The sequence below is a fragment of the Eumetopias jubatus genome, unplaced genomic scaffold (genome assembly GCF_037043125.1).
Source record: "Eumetopias jubatus isolate StellerSeaLion01/CBP00866 unplaced genomic scaffold, mEumJub1_p1.0 scaffold_8, whole genome shotgun sequence".
Classification (NCBI taxonomy): Eukaryota; Metazoa; Chordata; class Mammalia; order Carnivora; family Otariidae; genus Eumetopias; species Eumetopias jubatus.
Window position 1 is genome coordinate 96,686,962 of NW_028274814.1, and position 18,846 is coordinate 96,705,807.

The following is an 18,846-nucleotide window of genomic DNA, read 5'->3' on the forward strand; positions in this document are numbered from 1 at the left end:
GCATGATGCTGATTTTTTCTAGAGAGATACATTTTTCCATAAGCACAATAAACAAGTACATTTATTTTCCATAAGCAAAATTTAGAAAGTTACATCTAAAGCTTTATAGTTATACTTACTTTTCCAATTTCTTCTGATGTAATGAAATGATATTATGTTTTTGCTTCATGTAAGACAGCTAAGATTGCTATTAGCATCTGGTTCCCTTTAATTAAATTTGCTTTCCTCCATATATCCTTTCATCAAAGCTCTTGTTGCATCTTCAAAACCCTTCCTTACAGAGCACAACTTACATGTTATACAAGAGGGAGATAGTGACCCTTTGTAATTTATTACTTTGTATCCTCTGAAATTTGTGATTTTTTTTACCTTCCTTTTAAATTTAAGACAATAAATATCCAGACTATAGGCAAGTTCCAGTTTATAATGTTTTGTTAAGGTTTAGAATTTTTCCAAAAAAGAACGAAATTACATAGATAGCATAAACATTCATGTATCAGAAAGACTCAATAGGCTGTTTTTCACTTTGTTCAAGTTTTGTTTCCAGACATTAAGGGTGTCATTCAGCTCTCACCACTGTTCTTTCCAAACGTCCAGTGTGCACTATGACTGACAACTACTTCTCTCTGGGTCTAATCAATTAGATCAATAGACCAAGTACAATAAAAGACCCTTTGGGAACTTACAGGGGCAGGGATTTCCAGAAACAACATCCTTGGATGTAAGGAGGCCAATATTAAAATATTAAAACCACTCTTGTAGTTGTTCTGTAATTCCATTGGTAATGGTCAACACAATACGTCAGCACAATACTCATCTCCAGCTATAAGGACCCAGGGTAACCACCCTGAATCTTCCCGATGAATACTGCAGTCTTCCCGACATGAGACGACCAAGGTCCATTAGGATAACCTCCCATTTAGAACATATGATCAATCCTACCAGTCTTTTAATAGAAAATTACACCAGTGTTAGAAAGAGTCCATTATGGCTCTGTCTATCTATAACGCCAGTTTTATAAAATTCAGTTTGTATGTCTTAGTTACACTCTAACAACATACATATATGTATGTATGTATATATTTTTAGGTACACACATTTGTTTTGCCTTGTATCCTGACAACAAACAACCAATTTGACCAAAAAAAGGTTCATCTTCAAATGAGCAATTATATCATAGAGTAAAAAAATAAATAAAAATAACGAGAAATGAGAGTTTCTATAAGATAATGATTGAATTTATAAAAATTGTAAACCATTATGGCCCTCCGCCCCAGAAGACTTGGACGAGCTTGTCATTGAAGGAACACCTCCTTCCAGGAATGTTTTTCCTGAAATCTATTTTGTGCACTGGTTTCTAGGATGTGAAAACATAATCCCATGAGGAGGTGCTGTGTCATTCTCTAAGACTATTTAAATGTTTCACATGTTTGGCCAGGGATGTGTCTAGTATATCTATAATAACATTTTTTTTTAAATACGAAAGTAATTAGTCTATTTTCATAGAGCTGGCTCTATTCTTCTCTATGTAGGAGAGGATCTGAACTGTACAAGAATAAGGAATGATTTTAATTAAACTTGTAAACTTTTTCTGCATATTCTTTGATATAAACACTCCTTCACGTTTCTTCAAATATCCCATTTGGAAATGTAGTTCCTACTCCCACTTCCAACCCACTGTAACTACTTACTTCTTCCTATTTACCTTATCCACCCAATGTTAAGCTGTGCAATGGCAAACTCTATTCGGGAGTCACAGAAGTGACTGTCATTTCAGGAAAAATGGGTGCCATGTGCTGGTGGCAAAATTACAATGAGCGAGTTCCATGTTTCTTGATTTCTGCCCATTTTTAATAGAGTTATTTTTCATCTGATAAATATATGTTACAGAGTGGAACATACTACAATTAGGACACTACCCTTTGGGACAATGTGACTAGCATAAGTCATAAGGAAGGAATGGGGTTGAGACCAATGGACTCAGACTCTGCCTGAGGAAGTGAGATTTATGTCGGTTCAGACAGATGCAGTCAGATGCCCCCCAGTTCCTGAAGAACTGAGTTGAAGGATGTTTGCAGGAGAGGTCCACAGGTGTGAGTACTACTATCTCTTAAATTTTACACAGCCTTTAAGAGAAGAACTTCATCAAGATATGCCCTCTGGGGAAATGCAGAAGTAGAGAAAAATGATCATGTGGCTGGAAAGCTGAGAAATACTACCCTTTGCAGAAATCACAGGAACTGAGTTCCACATGCACTCGCTGAGTAATGAAGCAGTGCATTTGTAAAATCTTTTATACTTCAGTTATTGTTATGCAAACAGCTAAAATATTATTATTTATAAATATAAAGATTATAAACTATTTCCATCATTTTTAAAAAAGATTTTATTTATTTGTTTTAGAGAGAGAGTGTGTGCTCCTGAGTGGGGAGGGCGGGGCAGAGGGAGAGGAAGAGAGAATCTCAAGCAGACTTCCCACTGAGCAAGGAGCCCAAAGGGCTCCATCTTGCAACCCTGAGATCATGACCTGGGCCGAAACCAAGAGTCGATGCTTAACTGACTGAGCCACCCACGTGCCCCATTTCCATCATTTTTATAGTAGAGTTCTCCAGATGACTTGAAAACTGGGATCCAATAGCAAGACAAAGAAAAAAATAAGTGTTTCAAGAATAATTCTCACAGATTAAGAATTATGTTAAAACATAGCAAAATGAACTTTAGAAAACACAAAACTTAAAATATTGCCATAGTAATGATATTCCAGAGATGTAAATGCCTGGATATTGGGGCAGGAGGAGGGTGATGAAGGAGGTCCCCAGTGGCCACTTGAAGAGATCCCAGCCCTAGTCTCCTCTGCCTGCATTTAGGGATTTGGAGGGCACCTGGTAGGCCCATAAGTCAGCACTTCCATTCCATTCTTAGTCCTTTCCTTCATTTGAAATTAGTATCACTGGTCTAAGGCACTGCTCTGCCATCCTTCTTTGAAAAATGAACATCTTCTGGTGAAGGACCACGCAATTAACAGCTATTCTTATCTGGAGTAGAAAGTGCTCCCAGATACCAGTTAACCATTTGTCACCCGACCTCTCCTACCCCAGTCAAATAATACCTAGCACTTACATGGCACTTACTAAGACAGTGCTGTTTACATACATTGTCCTGTTTAACACACAACAACAACTCTACAGCTGTATCGTATATAACCTCCATTTTAAAAAAGAAGAAATTTTTTAAAAAATAAATAAATAATAAAAATAAAAAGAGAAAATTAAGGCTTAGAAAGATTAAGTAGCTTGCCCTAAGTTACGGAGCTGGAAAGTGATTGTGTATGGATTGAAGCCCGATCACAGTATCCATGCTCTTAACTACTAGGGTATTCTGCTAAAGATTATCTAAAAATATGGCATTTTCCCCTTTATTTCAATTTTCTCTTAACTTCTCTCCTTAAGCTAGTTCATTTTCTTCCAGGGAGAATAAAAATACTGTCTTGAATCAACAAGGCAAAGAAAGTAAATTGCTTGTAACTTAAAACCACACCTTCATATTAATGGATTGATGGCCTTTCAAACTAACTCACCATATTGTGTTTGGCACTCTTTGTTTTGAGCATCTTTCCCAGTAACCCAGTGATCAGAGTTACGAGTAGTGTTTGATTTCCCCTCCAGGGTCCATCAGGAGTTGGGGGGTTACTATAGTGAAAGAGCAGCAGAGTCTTGCTCTGTACCTGCTGCTCCAGGGGCCGGTGAGACACTCTTACTCTGTGTTCATTTTGTGCTCTTTTCCAAGGAGCAGTAGCTTAGGGCTGCCTTAATCCATTCTGCACATTTAAGTCAGGACATGGACACTGCTTCAGGTCTGAACTAGGAAAAAAATAATTCATGTCCTCAACTGAACTCAGCATTTACTTCAGTGCAATTAAACATATTGATCTAGATTGCTGCATCATGTAAACAATTACTTTTGCTTTATTTTTGGTGCAGGTGGCTGCAATTTTAACAGACACCAACATCTTAATAAATTGAAATCAAATGAAGATTTGATTATGAGGAAAGTCTCAATAGTCTTACTAGTAAAAAATTATTTAAATGGGAAGTGCTAATAATGTTCACAATATAAATTTACTAATTGTCATTCTGTGGCAAATATCATCACAATAACAGACACTTTATGGTGATGTTATTTGAGGAAAAGGAATGAGGAAATTTGATCTTAAAATAATAATTTACCATTAAATATTTTTTCAAAGCTATTAAAATCCTTTATGCTGGGAAATAACAGTGTAACTCTGAGTGTGTCAGCATTTGTAAGTGCTCTGAAAATGAAGAATGCACTTATGGGCCAAGTAGGATCTTTCAAAATCCCTTTTTAAAGGGAAAAATGGCTTTTTCTACCTTTTGAATTTGACTTTGTAAACAGCTTTTAAAAGATTTAACAATAAACTTACCATAAAATATGACAGCCATGTAATCATCAGTACTAATGGCAATAAATGGGTTTTGATGTGTGATCCCATCATCTCATAAAAAGTGACTTTTTATAATTCATAAACTAGTCTCCATTCTTCAGATGTGAGCATATCTCCCTTTAGGTGTAGTGTTTTTCCATCAGAAAAAAAAAATGTGTGGCATCCCAAAACTTTATGGTTCTATAAACACTTTGTCTACACATAAAAAGAGAGAAAGAAAATGTACACAACCATCCAAATACTCCCCAATTTGCTATGATGGTTTGTTTTTTGTTTGGGGGAGGGAAGGAGGACTGGATTATTGGGGGTCTTCATATATTGAACGCATTTACTCACACTCCCACCTGATTCTGAATGGGTGAGTGGCTCATATTTGTTATTCTGACAGAGATGATGACCAATCAGTAATCAGAGTGCCAAGTTCTGGGTCTATTCCTTAGTGCACAACTATCATGCTATGTATCCTATCTAATTCCTTGATCTAAAATAAAGACATTCACGTTATTCCCATCCATCTAGTACTAGAAACTCACACAGCAATGTCTAAGTAGGTGGAGTTCGATATACAACTCCACTACAACTATCGTCATGCCCATGGTGCACAAACTTATCCTAGAGACTATGTTTAAATGAAAGCTTTTCTGTCCCATTGTCATTCCTTTGTAACCAATACATGTAAACTGGATTGAGAGCAGTAGCAAAATCAATTCTACTGTTTATGGTTATGAAGATGAGATGTAATCTCTTCATCAGTGTAATTTAATTTAGTAGAATTTACTTTGCCTAATACATCCGGAATGTATTTATTCATTCATTGAACATTTATTGATGGCATACGAGACAACAAGTAGAGTTCTAAGAAATGGAATTAGGAAAGACCCGAGAGTAGAAGACTCTGTCTTGCTAATGAGTTTGGGTTTTATTTTAAGAAAGAAGGAAATAGCTGTATTGAAGAATTTCACAAGGGAGGAACATGATCAGGTATGCTTTTTTTAGAGTTTTACCTCTGGCATTTTCATGAAGGATGGATTTGATGAGGATAATGTAAGATGCTATATGAGAACTAAGGACCTACCCCAAGGCAGCGATGTGAACACGGAGAGTGGAGAAGACTTAGTGACGTTATGGATGAAGGTAACAAAGGAGGGGTCCAGGATGAGTTAACAGTTTCAGGCTTGTGTGATTGTGGGGGATCTTGGTGTTATTCACAATGATAGGAAATGCAGAAATAAGAGCAACTGTGATGGGAATGCTGAGTACTAACAGACAAATATAAGATGCTCATGGGATATCCAGTGACTCCTAGGTAATTATAACTATGTGACTGGGGCTCAGAAGAAATATCTGAGACTAAAATACGGGTTTAGGAATCTTTGACATGGAGGTCTGAATATAATCATCCAGGGAGATTGCACAGAGAGGGAAATAAAAGGGGAAGCATAAATTCTAGAAAGCACTAACCTTTAAATACTGCTCAGAGGAAGACCTAACAGTACAAACTGAGGAATGGCTGGAGAGATAAGAAGGAAGCGAGGAAGTAGAGGTTATCCAATGGAAATCAGTGAGGAGGACTTTTTTAAAATTCAGAAAGAGATCAATTGGATAAACGCTGTAAATATTGACTGCTAAGAAAAAGATACCTTAATTAGATTCAACATCTCATAAGTAGGATGATAGGAGGAGGACTGGAGTTGGTAGAGAAATAGATGAGAAACAAAAAAGAGAAGGCCAAATGTGGACAATGTGTTCCAGAATTTTTACAAGGCACTACTCCGGGTATGATCTCCAATAGAACATGTCCTATCCAAGGTGACAGGAGTGTGTGATGTTCAGTATACATACATGTGTGCCTCTTACGTGCCAAAAAGGTAGATAGGTTTGTCCAAGTGCTTTAAATCCTGCTTATAAATTAGCTGTATGAATCCTTTTATATCACTATAGCCATTCCTACATGTATGTACAAGGCATTTCACTAAGAACTGAAAATATAATGAACCAGCAAGGCATTTGAGCTGTACAGCATCTGGCAATCAATTTGAAGGACTTTGCCACTGAGTTGATCTGTAGTTCTGGCCTCTTGCAAGCCCGTCCCATGTTGTCCTTAAGTTCACAATGGTAGAAAAGTCTGTTTGAGACAGTATATTCCCTGCGCATGTGATCTTCTAGGGAGAAACTTGAGTTTTAGATAAATGAGCTCTGTTGAAGTCCATTCAAGAAGCGGTTAAGTTGACTGAGTGTGTCTTGCATGGGTGCCAAGAAGAAATTAAATGCAAAAGGGGAGAGACCAGAAATATCACTGTGTTGTTTCTATTTATTCAATATATCTTTTTAAATCTTTAGTAGCTTTTATACCCGGCATTGCCCCAGGTGCCAGGCTGGGCAAGATCTGCAATAGATACAGCAGTAAATGAAACAGACAAAAATCTGTGCCTTCAAGGAGCTTACATTTCAATGGGGAATGGGGGAACCACAATACACAAAGCAAATAAGTTAAATATATGATATGCAAGTTGGTGAAAACCTTCTCTGGGAAAAACGTAAAGCAGGGAAGAGATATTGATGTTTTTTGGGGGGAGAAGATGAAATATTAAATAGAATAGTCAGTGAGGGCCTCCCTGAGAAAGTAATATTTGAGTAAAGGCCTAAACTTAAGGGATTAAGCCATGGAGATGCTGGGGAAAGTGTTTCAGGCAAAGAAAAAAGCAAAACATATGAAGGGGGCAAGTCCCTGGAATCTTTTTAGAACAGCAAGGAGACCAAAGTGGTTGGAGAGAGACAAAAAAGAAGAAAGTAGTGAAACATGATATCAGAGAGATAATGGGGGAAGAGAATACAGTAGAACCTGGGCTAGTGTAGGATTATGTTGAGTGATTCTGAACAGGAAAAACGGATTCTGGAGTTTACCGAGAGAAGACATCTTAGAATCTTCAAGAATAACATTATTTTCCTACCTATCAGTCTACCCTTTTGTTTGAGGGTGGTGCTTCTGCAAATGACTTCCCTGATCCTCTTGGTCTCGCCATAGGAATCCTTCTTTCTCAAAGACTAGAAAACCTGACTATGCACTTCTCTGACAGAGAAGGTGCATCTGCAGAAGATACGTCAAAGGCAGTCTTTGTGCCCCATCCAGAATGCTCAATGGGAAGAACAACGCGAAAATTGGAAAAAACCTTCTCCAGAGCTTAGGGAGAGAGTAATGCACTGAAATCACGTTCTGCGTGTTTTAGCAAAACATGCACCAGAAAAAAATAAAGTTTTACATGAAAATTTTTAAGATATTCCAAGACCTTCACTCCTTTGCAACTAAAATACTACCCAACAGATATCATCGCCTGAAACAGAATATAGTTCTTTGGGTAAAGAAAGAGAAAAAACACTGAAGGAAAGAAGCTATCTGTGGATTTTGGGGTACCATCAATATTATTGGGGCACACCTTCTTGGATATTCCTGAAGTAGTCTTTTCAACTGCAGTTTACCTATTACATTGGTTCAGAGAAGGAATGAAGAATGACAGCTAGGGGCACATGGGTGGCTCAGTGGGTTAAGCACCCGACTCATGGTTCTGGCTCAAGCCATGACCCCACGATCCCATGACCCCGAGATCATGGCACTGAGCCCTGCATGGGGCTCTGCACTCAGTGGGGAGTCTGCTGGAGATTTCTCTCTCTCTCTCTTTTTCCCTCTGCCCCTCCCCCCTCCCCTTCTCTCTCAAATAAATAAATCTTAAAAAAAAAAAAAGAGGGGCGCCTGGGTGGCTCAGTCGTTAAGCATCTGCCTTCGGCTCAGGTCACGATCCCAGGGTCCTGGGATCGAGCCCCGCACCGGGCTCCCTGCCCGGCGGGAAGCCTGCTTCTCCCTCTCCCACTCCCCCTGCTTGTGTTCCCTCTCTTGCTGTGTCTCTCTCTGTCAAATAAATAAATTAAAAAAAAAAAAAAAAGAATCAGGACAGCTGGGTAAAAAGGATTTGACACCACTACCTCTATGGTAGCCCTTCCTATTAGAACCAGTATATGATTTCATACAGTATTCAGTCACAGGTCTGAAAACACCGGCTTTCATCCTGACTAGGCTGTTAACTGGCTCTTTACCATTTAAAGTAAATACTGTCTACCATTTACTGGAACTTAGTTTTCTTACCGGAATAGTAAGCAGTTGGATGGACAACAACTACAACTTTCCTTGTTAGGGAGATGAAAATGAGCTGCCGTGGAAAGAGTTGAGTCCAGGTTATTGAACCGGCTCTATGCTCAGTAATTTATTAGGATTATTTTACTTTGAGACGTTAATTACACAATATTGGACCTGTCTTCCTCTTTTTGTTCTCATAGACATTACAAACAGACCACAGTACTTTTCCCTATCGAGCCCGTTGGTCAGGGTTGGTCACTATTTTTATTTATTTATTTATTTATTTATTTACTTGCTTGCTTGTTTGTTTATTATTTTACACAGTGTCTCAGGCAATCATGGCCAAATAATTGGAGATGGCACTCAAGTTGAAAACAATTTGTTATCCTATCATTAGGGGAACGATCATAGGGAAGGCAAGAGTTCCTAGCATAACTGAGAAGAGCACTTATGTCCTGTCAGCCAATTTCTCCCATCCCTAAAGGGTTCTAACATGTCATCAGTTCCACCAAAGTAAAGTAGTTGCTGGCACCCTGAGCATAACCAAAATGGATCAATTAGCTTTTTAGTAAAGAGGACTACAAAGATAGAATTCATTTCACTTCTTTATGAAGCCCACTTCTAACCTGAGAGGAAAGTCTTCTGTAAAAGAAACAAACTCAGACATTCAACAAGTAGCAAAATCAATGACTTCTTGATCTTCGTCCCCCCACGCACTCGCTTTCTTATTACCCAAATCCACAGGAGCTTAGATCAAAAAGCATGTGCTTGTTTCAGTTCCAAAGAAAAGTCCTAACAATGTTATTAAATAACTGTGATGAATTTTAATCTGATGACAGCTTGTGACCCACAAATTGCTGTTTAAAATTAAAATGCATTCAAAATGAAACTGGCAAGACAACCACAATATTAAGCTTGCAATCTGCTGTGAAAAAACACTTATCAAAGGCACGATATTAAATATGAATATAATTAATTTCCATATAGCATCTTGCAATTGAAATCTGAAAATGATAGCCCATCAATGCATTGCCTTATTAATTTCAAATTGGATGAATATTTTTTCAAATTAATAAGTCAAAGTAGAGATGGATTGTTTTGTCTTTGGTAATACACACTTTGGCAGAGCTCCAGGTAAAATCTAGGGCTACAGACTTCTAGGTTTCTCCTTTGATGAACAAAAATCCTCTATTTTCCTCATTCCAAATGTTCAGCTACAATAAATTTAGAAATGTTTTCCACCTGCTTAGTTTTAAGTTTATGTACAACTTTTCAGCTATAATTACTCAAGATATATTAAATGAAATCTTTAGAATTTCTTATACATTAGTTTTTAAAAAATAACTACACTGACATTTTTGATAGATCAGCTAAATCATGCCTAAACTTGTAAGAATTGAGGCTTTAAAAAAATTTTTTTTGGCAATGGATGTTTAGTGCTAGAATTAAACATAATAATGTAAATAAAATTCAACCCAATGTGTATTTTTTCATACCAAGTTTGAACATTTAAAGAACTGTATATGGTAATAAAATTATGCATTACAGCTGTTTGCAAATAATTTAATGACCAGTCATAGCTATTTGCTAGTTTTCCCAAAAGGTGCCAAAGAACTATTGAAAATTTCACAATAAAACATCATAATTATAAAAATTAACATGTGTACTTAATTATAGACTTAATATTCCTGTGCATGACTTGTTCAATAGGTTCACAATCCATTAAAATGGCATGGGCTAGAAATAAGAAAGTACCACATTTCACTCTCATTGTACACATAGGAAAGGAACTCACCCACTCCTTTTCTAAAAGAGACCACAAGAATTGTAATTTTGCAGGCATTATTTGTATTCATTATCCCTGGGGCATAATACATGCTCAATAAATGTTAGCTGAAGGAATGAATGAATATGTGTGACTGGGTGACAAGCAAACTCCGGTAAAATGTCTAGTCTTTGCTTGCTACAGGGCTACTGCACGGACAACTGCTGTCGCAGTAGGGTGCCTAAAATCTCTGCCATATTCTATTTTGGTACGTGTGTGTAAAAATGATAAAGGATTCAGTCCAGCAAGTCCCTGCATTACACAGAGGCTGCATGTATCCAAAAAGCAGGATCTGTAGTGACATTGCATATAAAATTCCCCAGGTACTCCCTAAGGTTTGCTCCCATTCGAAATCTAATATTGCTTCTGATATCAAATATATTTATATTTGGGCACAGTCTCACTGTCACTCTTTGCTAGTCCTCACCAAATCTGTCCCAGGCAGAGTGCCTACCCTGGGGTTATCAGCCTTAAAACTGTGATTGGGTTTTTGTTTGGTGCCCTCGGACGCTGACCATGATGCTGAAATAGAAGAGGGGGTCCTTTTTTGAACCTTCCCTTCCTCTTATTGGCTTAGAAAATTCGAGTGACAAGAGCAGGGGCCAAAGGAGCCTGGAGCGGCATCATTAACATGAACCATGTATTTCGATCTTTTGGGCGGAGATGTGGTCCTTCAGGTTGCAGCCAATGCATCTCTGTGAGCTCTCGCTAAACCCAGGGACCTTTTGGATGTAGCCGCTGCAGTAGAAAAGGTTACATCCAGCAGGATGTCTTGTCTGTCTCCTGAAAAACTGGCAGTCAAGTGCATAGCCTAGAAACAGGATCAGGGAGTCTAGATGGAGTCGAAAAGAAGGGGAAGCAAACCTGTGTTCATACTGAAAATGTTCACTATCATTCGTACCAGGTAAGGACAAATCAAGAGCTGATTTTAGCTGAAGTTTTCAGCCTCAGTCTTCCAACAGGTGCACAACTCCCTCGCCCCTTGCCTGTCAGTACTGTCCTGCTTTCTACGGCTTTCTTGGCGAGGCAAGCTTTTCCTAGAGTCGTCAAGCATGTGCAGTTTCCCATCTCATCCACAGCTCCAGCTCTACGCCCCGCAACCCCTTACCTGCAGCGAGAAGATTAAGAAGCAGGCACAGCGCAGGGAAGCCGACTGCTGTCCGCATAGTGCTTGCATTGAGCGGTGGAGGAGGGACTCCGCCACGACCCCACTTGAGGCAAAGTGTGATTAGAAAGAGCCACCGGCGAGGGTCCTTTGGTCTCCGGGTTTCATTCTCAGGTCCTGGCTGGGTTTGCAGAGCGGTCTGTGGCGCCCGCAGAAGCCCCCACCAGCTTCGCCTCCCGAAGAGAGGGAGAGAGGAGGGGGAGGAGGAGGAGGAGGAGGCGGCTGGGAGAGGGGCGGAGCAGGGCAGGGGCGAGGCGCTCGGAGGCGGCTACTGATCGGCCTTCTGGAAGCCCGCAGCCGCGGCGGAGAAGGCGGGATGGACTCCCGCGCCAGCCCGGAGCCCTCCGCGCGGGGCCAGCGCAGCGCCAGCGGCAGCCAAACGCGCCGCGCCTACTGAGCATGCCCAGCGCTGCCCCTCGCGCCGCACGGAGTTTCGAAGTGAAATTCCACTTCTCCGGGTCTTCGCGGCGGCTGCGAGGGGGGCAGGCTCCTCCGCGGGGGGCTGGCTCCTCGGTGGGGGACGTCTAGCGGCGGTTCTTAGGGAGAGTCGGTCAACGACCTGTGGGTGGGTGGGCTGGGGAGGAATCGACGAAGGCCTGACTGGAGGAACCAGAGGCCCTCAAGACCCACCCGACTCCCTTCCTCTCCACGTGGACAGAGCTCACCGCTGGCCGGAGAGTGACCAGCTTCCTAGGGCTGCCTGCAGGAATAGAGTATTCCGTGGTATCGTCCGCTTGCTGAGCTTGCTGAGCCCCGTGGGTTGCCTGGGAAAGCGTTCCCAGAGCACCTGCTCAGCCGCCTGCCTGGGGTTGGGGGGGAGGGGAGGGAGGAGGGGTGTGCCTTCTTCCTAACAGCTTTCCCCTTCTCTTTCCTCTCTCTCCAGCGCAATCCCTGTATTTAAACTTTCTCCTGACTCAAGCCCAAAGTCTATGACCATAGTGACAGAAGTCAGGCCATCCTTTTAAACGAGTAGGATATATCCGTGTAATTGAGGTAATCATCTTTAGTCTCCATTTTACTTTCTAAGGTAAAAGGTAATAGAATCACCTCTGTAACTGGGCTCCTCTGGTCCAGCTCTGTGTCCCTACAGCAGTCTAATAGAGGTGGCCCCCCCACCCCCATCCAAGACTTTGTAGTGTGGAGATCCTTGTATTAGGCCAGTGGCTAATTACTCCTAGTCATAAAGCGCCCCCCTCCCCCGTCCAGACCTCTTCCTTAAACCATCCCAGGAGCACTGACCTTTCTGCTTCTGTGTCTTCCTGGGATGCCCTCACCCCCTCGACTTGCATCAACACCACACTCAAGCTGACAAAGGTCTACTTTGGTCTCACTTTTCCAGAAAGCCCTGGCCCAACTCCAGATTACAGTGATAATTCCTTTCCACACACGAATGTACACACAACATTTGCTTAGCATTGCCTCATTTTTTTTTTAAGATACTCATCTAGCTGTGGTCTGTTTTACAACACAGTTAAAAGCTCCAGAAGAACTTCTGCCTCTTTGTATCACTTAAATTGAATAAAGCCTTTCTAGGCAAATAAGAGGTACCAATAAAATCTTGTTGAATTGAACTGCATATCTCACTTAATGCTTTCTTCCTCTATCCACTCCAAATTGGGACAATTAATGGGAAATATGCTGCCCATAGAGCTTAAATTAGGCAAGATCTCAAGATCTGATCAGTCCAGCCGTGTCATTTCCTTTATGATTTATTTCATCTCCAGCACTGAGAGACAAAGCCAGGAATTGCACGGAAGCAGGTGGGAGAAGGGAAGAATGATATATATTTTTAATATTAGATAGGTCTTCGTTGCTGAAAATAGAAATATATGCAGCTTCATTTCCCCACCCCTTGACGTCCCTACTTGGGTATGCCTTGCACCATTTCTGTGGTACTACCACGTCACCCAAAACCACTCTAAGCTGCAACCTCTTCCCCTACTCTGGATTCACTTTGCCCTGGTCTCCTCTTCCCATAGCGTGTATCACTTTCTAACACACCCAAAGAATTACTTATTAAATCTGTCATATATCGTCTGTTTCCCTATCCTATTCCCACTCCCAGCAGTGGAATCTGACCTAAAATGGCAGAGATCTTTGGCAATTTCATTCACTGATGTGTCACGACTGATGAGAACAGTGCCGCTAACAAAAAAGGTGCTCAAAAAAAAATAAATAAATAAATTAAAAGCAACTGGTTGACAAAGGTCATTACTGACCATTAGCCTTGCTCTTTGGAATTCATACTAAATAGATATTCGAGAGAATTTATTTAGCTGTGTTTAAAACTTACAGCAGTAACCTTCTCATCTGGGACTAGAGTGGCTGTATAGAGTTGGGGGAGATGACAGTAGCCCACTTACAACGGATGTGCTTCTCTTATTTTCTTCCTTCCAAAAAACAAAACAAAACCAAAAAACAAATGAACAAAAGCAAAACAAAATGAATTACCAAACTTACACAGCTCTCCAAGAAGAAAAGGCAGGTATGGTAATGAAATAATGCTGCAGCCCCTTGCTCTCCTACAGATAATTCCAACATTTTCGGAGGAAGGGGAGGAGCATTTCAAGTTTCAAATAATGTAATTGGCTGTGACTTTGCCAACAAACAGTCAGCTAGCTATTTATTTTGCCCAGGGGTACAGGTAGCTGAATTATTAAACCGTGCTTGAAAATCCCCTTAACAGCACATTTTTCCAATTTCCAATTTGACTAGATATACTATGAAAATAGTTCAGCACGGTAAAAATAACCTCGAGTGAGCTATAATTTTGGTGACTGGACATTCATTATTAATTTATTTGAAGAGAATAAAGGAGTGAGAAAAATTCATATTCCTTGGTGAGTCGATCTAATATACTTCTAATGGATTTGATCCCATGACATGTGAAGTCAAAGAACAATAAGTGAATTAGCCAATTAGTGAAAAAGACAACCCCTTAACTCTTTGAGAAATATTCCCTGTGAGTCTGTAGATGCTGCTCTCCCTTGACTCTGTGATCTAACACTAGTGAGGGCAATTTTGGTGTTCTAGTGAAGCTCAGTTAAAACCCTGCATCAAGGTTTTAAAAATTAGTTCCAATTCAGAGAGCCATGGAAATTAATATGAGAGTGCCATAGAAATAAGTACGGGCCCATAGAGCTCTGTCCTAAAGGATATAATTTACATTTTGAAAAATAAATGGAAAATTAGTAACACATGGACTTTTCTTCCTCAGTAGATGTAGCCTTTTAAAACTTTTAAAACAGAAGAGAAGCCTTTTAAAACTTTTCCTTAAAACAACTTTAACTGTTTTGAACTTCCACATTAACTTGTCTATAAAGGATGATGATTATTCATGCTGGCCATCTTTCCTTAGAACACTTTATAAATAGAGAAATTAGATCTACTGACTGTTAGTTTCCTACCTAAGTTATTTAGATTACTATTATTATTTTTTTAAATTTTATTATGTTATGTTAGTCACCATACAATACATCATTAGTTTTTGACGTAGTGATCCACGATCCATTGTTTTCATATAACACCCAGTGCTCCATGAAGTACGTGCCCTCCTTAATACCCATCACCAGTCTAACCCATCCCCCCACCCCCCTCCCCTCTAGAACCCTGTTTGTTTCTCAGAGTCCATAGTCTCTCATGTTTCGTCTCCCCCTCCAATTCCCCCCCTTCATTTTTCCCTTCCTTCTCCTAATGTCCTCCATGCTATTCCTCATGTTCCACAAATAAGTGAAACCATATGATAATTGACTTTCTCTGCTTGACTTATTTCACTTAGCATAATCTCCTCCAGTCCCATCCATGTTGATGTAAAAGTTGGGTATTCATCCTTTCTGATGGCTGAGTAATATTCCATTGTATGTATAGACCACATCTTTATCCATTCATCTGTTGAAGGGCATCTCAGCTCTTTCCACAGTTTGGCTATTGTGGACATTGCTGCTATGAACATTGGGGTGCATATGGCCCTTCTTTTCACTACGTCTGTGTCTTTGGGGTAAATACCCAGGAGTGCAATTGCTGGGTCATAGGGTAGCTCTATTTTTAAATTTTTGAGGAACCTCCACACTGTTTTCCAAAGTGGCTGTACCAACTTGCATTCCCAAAAGTGTAAGAGGGTTCCCCTTTCTCCGCAACCTCTCCAACATTTGTTGTTTCTTTCCCTGTCCATTTTTGCCATTCTAACTGGTGTAAGGTGGTATCTCAATGTGGTTTTGATTTGAATTTCCCTGATGGCTAATGATGATGTACATTTTTTCATGTGTCTGTTAGCCATTTATATGTCTTCTTTGGAGAAGTGTCTGTTCATGTCTTCTGACCTTTTGACTTGATTATTTGTTTTTTGGGTGTTACGTTTGGGAAGTTCTTTATAGATCTTGGATACCAGCCCTTTATTTGTAGTGTCATTTGCACATATCTTCTCCCATTCTGTGGGTTGCCTCTTTGTTTTGTTGACTGTTTCCTTTGCTGTGCAGAAGCTTTTTATCTTGATGAAGTTCCAAAAGTTCATTTTTGCTTTTGTTTCACTAGCTTCTGGAGATGTATCTTGAAAGAAGTTGCTGTGGGCAATGTCAAAAAGGTTACTGCCTATGTTCTCCTCTAGGATTTTGATGGATTCCTGTCTCACATTGAGGCCTCTAATCCACTTTGAGTTTATCTTTGTGAATGGTGTTAGAGAATGGTCGAGTTTCATTCTTCTGCCTGTGGCTGTCCAATTTTCCCAGCACCATTTATTGAAGAGACTGTCTTTTTTCCATTGCATGTTTTTTCCTGCTTTGTCAAAGATTATTTGACCACAGAGTTGAGGGTCCATATCTGGGTTCTCTATTCTGTTCCATTGGTCTATATGTCTGTTTTTGTGCCAGTACCATGCTGTCTTGGTGATCACAGCTTTGTAATATAGCTTGAAATCGGGCAACGTGATGGCCCCAGCTTTGTTTTTCTTTTTCAACCTTTCCTTGGCAATTTGGGGTCTTTTCTGATTCCATACAAATTTTGGGATTGTTTGTTCCAGCACTTTGAAAAATGTCATTGGAATTTTGATCGGGATGGCATTGAAGGTATAGATTGCTCTGGGTAGCATAGACATTTTAACAAAGACTCCACCCCCAAATTACTAGAACTCATACAGCAATTCAGTAATGTGGCAGGATACAAAATCAATGTACAGAAATCAGTTGCTTTCTTACACACTAACAATGCAACTGTAGAAAGAGAAATTAGAGAAACGATTCCATTTACAATAGCACCAAAAACCATGAGATACCTCGGAATAAACCCAACCAAAGAGGTAAAGGATCTATACTCTAGGAACTACAGAACACTCATGAAAGAAATTGAAGAAGACACAAAAAGATGGAAAAACACTCCATGCTCATGGATCGGAAGAATAAACATTGTTAAAATGTCTAGATTACTATTATTATTAAATGTAATGGTATCTAACATTGATTGAATGTTTCCTATGTGACAAGCTCTGTTCTAAGCATATGGATGTCCCCTTTAAACTTTAGAATATCCCCACAAGGAGGCATTGCCATCACCTCATTTTAGAGATGAGACGGTTGAAGCACAGAGAAGTAACTTGCTCAAATATCAAGTAGTAAGTAATCAACCACAAGGTAAGTTGGTAAAGTTAGAATGCAGGATCAGATCATTTGATTCCAAATCACGATGCTATACTATTGCATATATAATAAGTATATATGGTGTCAGTTGTAGATGGCTCCGTGGAATTAGATGGGGGGCAGAACAGGAGCTCCTGACCCTAGATCTGGCAGTAAACCTTGTGCTGAGAAACACCCATAGGAGAATGTCTCCAAGAGGATTAAACACAGCTTATGGCAGTAAACTCTGGGATCTAGAATCCAGTGAACAAAGACAAATGGCAAGTAAAATCATGCTTCAAAGAACCATAAGAGAAGGATGTTTGAGGCAAAATAGAGCAGAATAGAGGAAATGATCTCTTCTGGGGAGGGGGCAGCAGAGGTGGGGACATGTAGCAGGCAGGAAACTGTTAGTGAAGAGTAGTAAATGAGCTGAGTCAGTCTGGATAAGTCGGTTCCAACTGCTCTACATTTAGAGAGAGGCCATCAGACACGAAATAGTGAAATGGATTTGAGGAATACCTGAACGTGTGCAGGAACAATGGGGGACAGTGACCAACACTTTATTGAGATTTGTAAACTGTTTCCCCTGCCCCATCCTTTACAGAATTGCTTTATCAATCCCAAAGTCTTTTTTCCTTTTGTCTGAGACATACCTATGTATAAGAGAGAAAAAGAAGAATAACAAGTTATTTTTACATAGTAAAGAATTGATGTCAATTAAACTATATCCAAAGTGATGTGAATTAAACTATATTCAGCATGAAAAGGAGTGAATTGGAAATTCATGGGTGAAGATACCATGTTCAGGTGTCTGGAATCATCATTAATTTTTAAAAGTATTCTCTCAACCGTAACAGGGCAGAACAATATACCCTTCTATATGAACATACAGTGAGGAAAGCAGTGAAATAACAAAAGGACACTAAGAATGGAAAGGAAAAGCACTAAAATTTACAAACTGTATGTTATCACATTGGACTCTTACAAAGAGCTCTCTGGGGTATTTTTCCCCTTTTGTCATGAAGGAAGAAACTGAAACTCAGTGAGGCTAGTAATTTGCCCATGACCATTTAGTTGGTAAGTGGTAAAGCTGGGATTAGAATTCTAGAGCCCTAGCAATATGGGGCTAACAACAATGTTGTACTGCGTCCCTGATTAATGAAAGCATTTACTTCGTGGCTTACATGGAAAACATAGTATTTTTAACCCAAGAAGCAGACTTCAAGATTGATTGATGACAATTAAAATTTACAACCTAACACAGCTTTAAGAGTTATCTATTTGAAGTGTTTGATACACACATAGACACACACACAGCAATGTCTATTCTAAGAAAAAAAAATTAGGTACCCAAAATAAGACACATTTTTCTATACATATGAAATATGCTATCCTGGTAAAACATAAAATAACAAAGACAGAAAGCATATGGGTGCCTATGGATTCCGCTATTGGTTCATCATTAAAATTTTATTCAGAATGAAGTATGAACTTTCCCTGGAGCTAGCCCTTGGTCCCAATGCATTGTATTGTCACCTTTCCCTTCTTTCCCTCTGACGCTACGAAAGTCAGACTCATCCAAGATGTCGGTAATAGATTTACAAACTGCTGATTCTCCTGCATTAGATCTTTGTCCATCCCAAGACACTACTT

The 18,846-nt window shown here is 39.8% G+C and overlaps 1 protein-coding gene across 1 annotated transcript in view; it reads right to left on the reverse strand.

The window, feature by feature from the left end:
• The window catches only part of PTPRR (protein tyrosine phosphatase receptor type R), a 240,372-nt gene extending 228,607 nt beyond the window's left edge, over window positions 1-11,765 (reverse strand). The window contains exon 1 of the mRNA XM_028110864.2: window positions 11,528-11,765. Within this exon, the coding sequence (XP_027966665.1) occupies window positions 11,528-11,585 (58 nt within the window). The 5' untranslated portion in view covers window positions 11,586-11,765. The remainder of the gene's footprint in view (window positions 1-11,527) is intronic.
• Window positions 11,766-18,846: the final 7,081 nt, after the last annotated feature.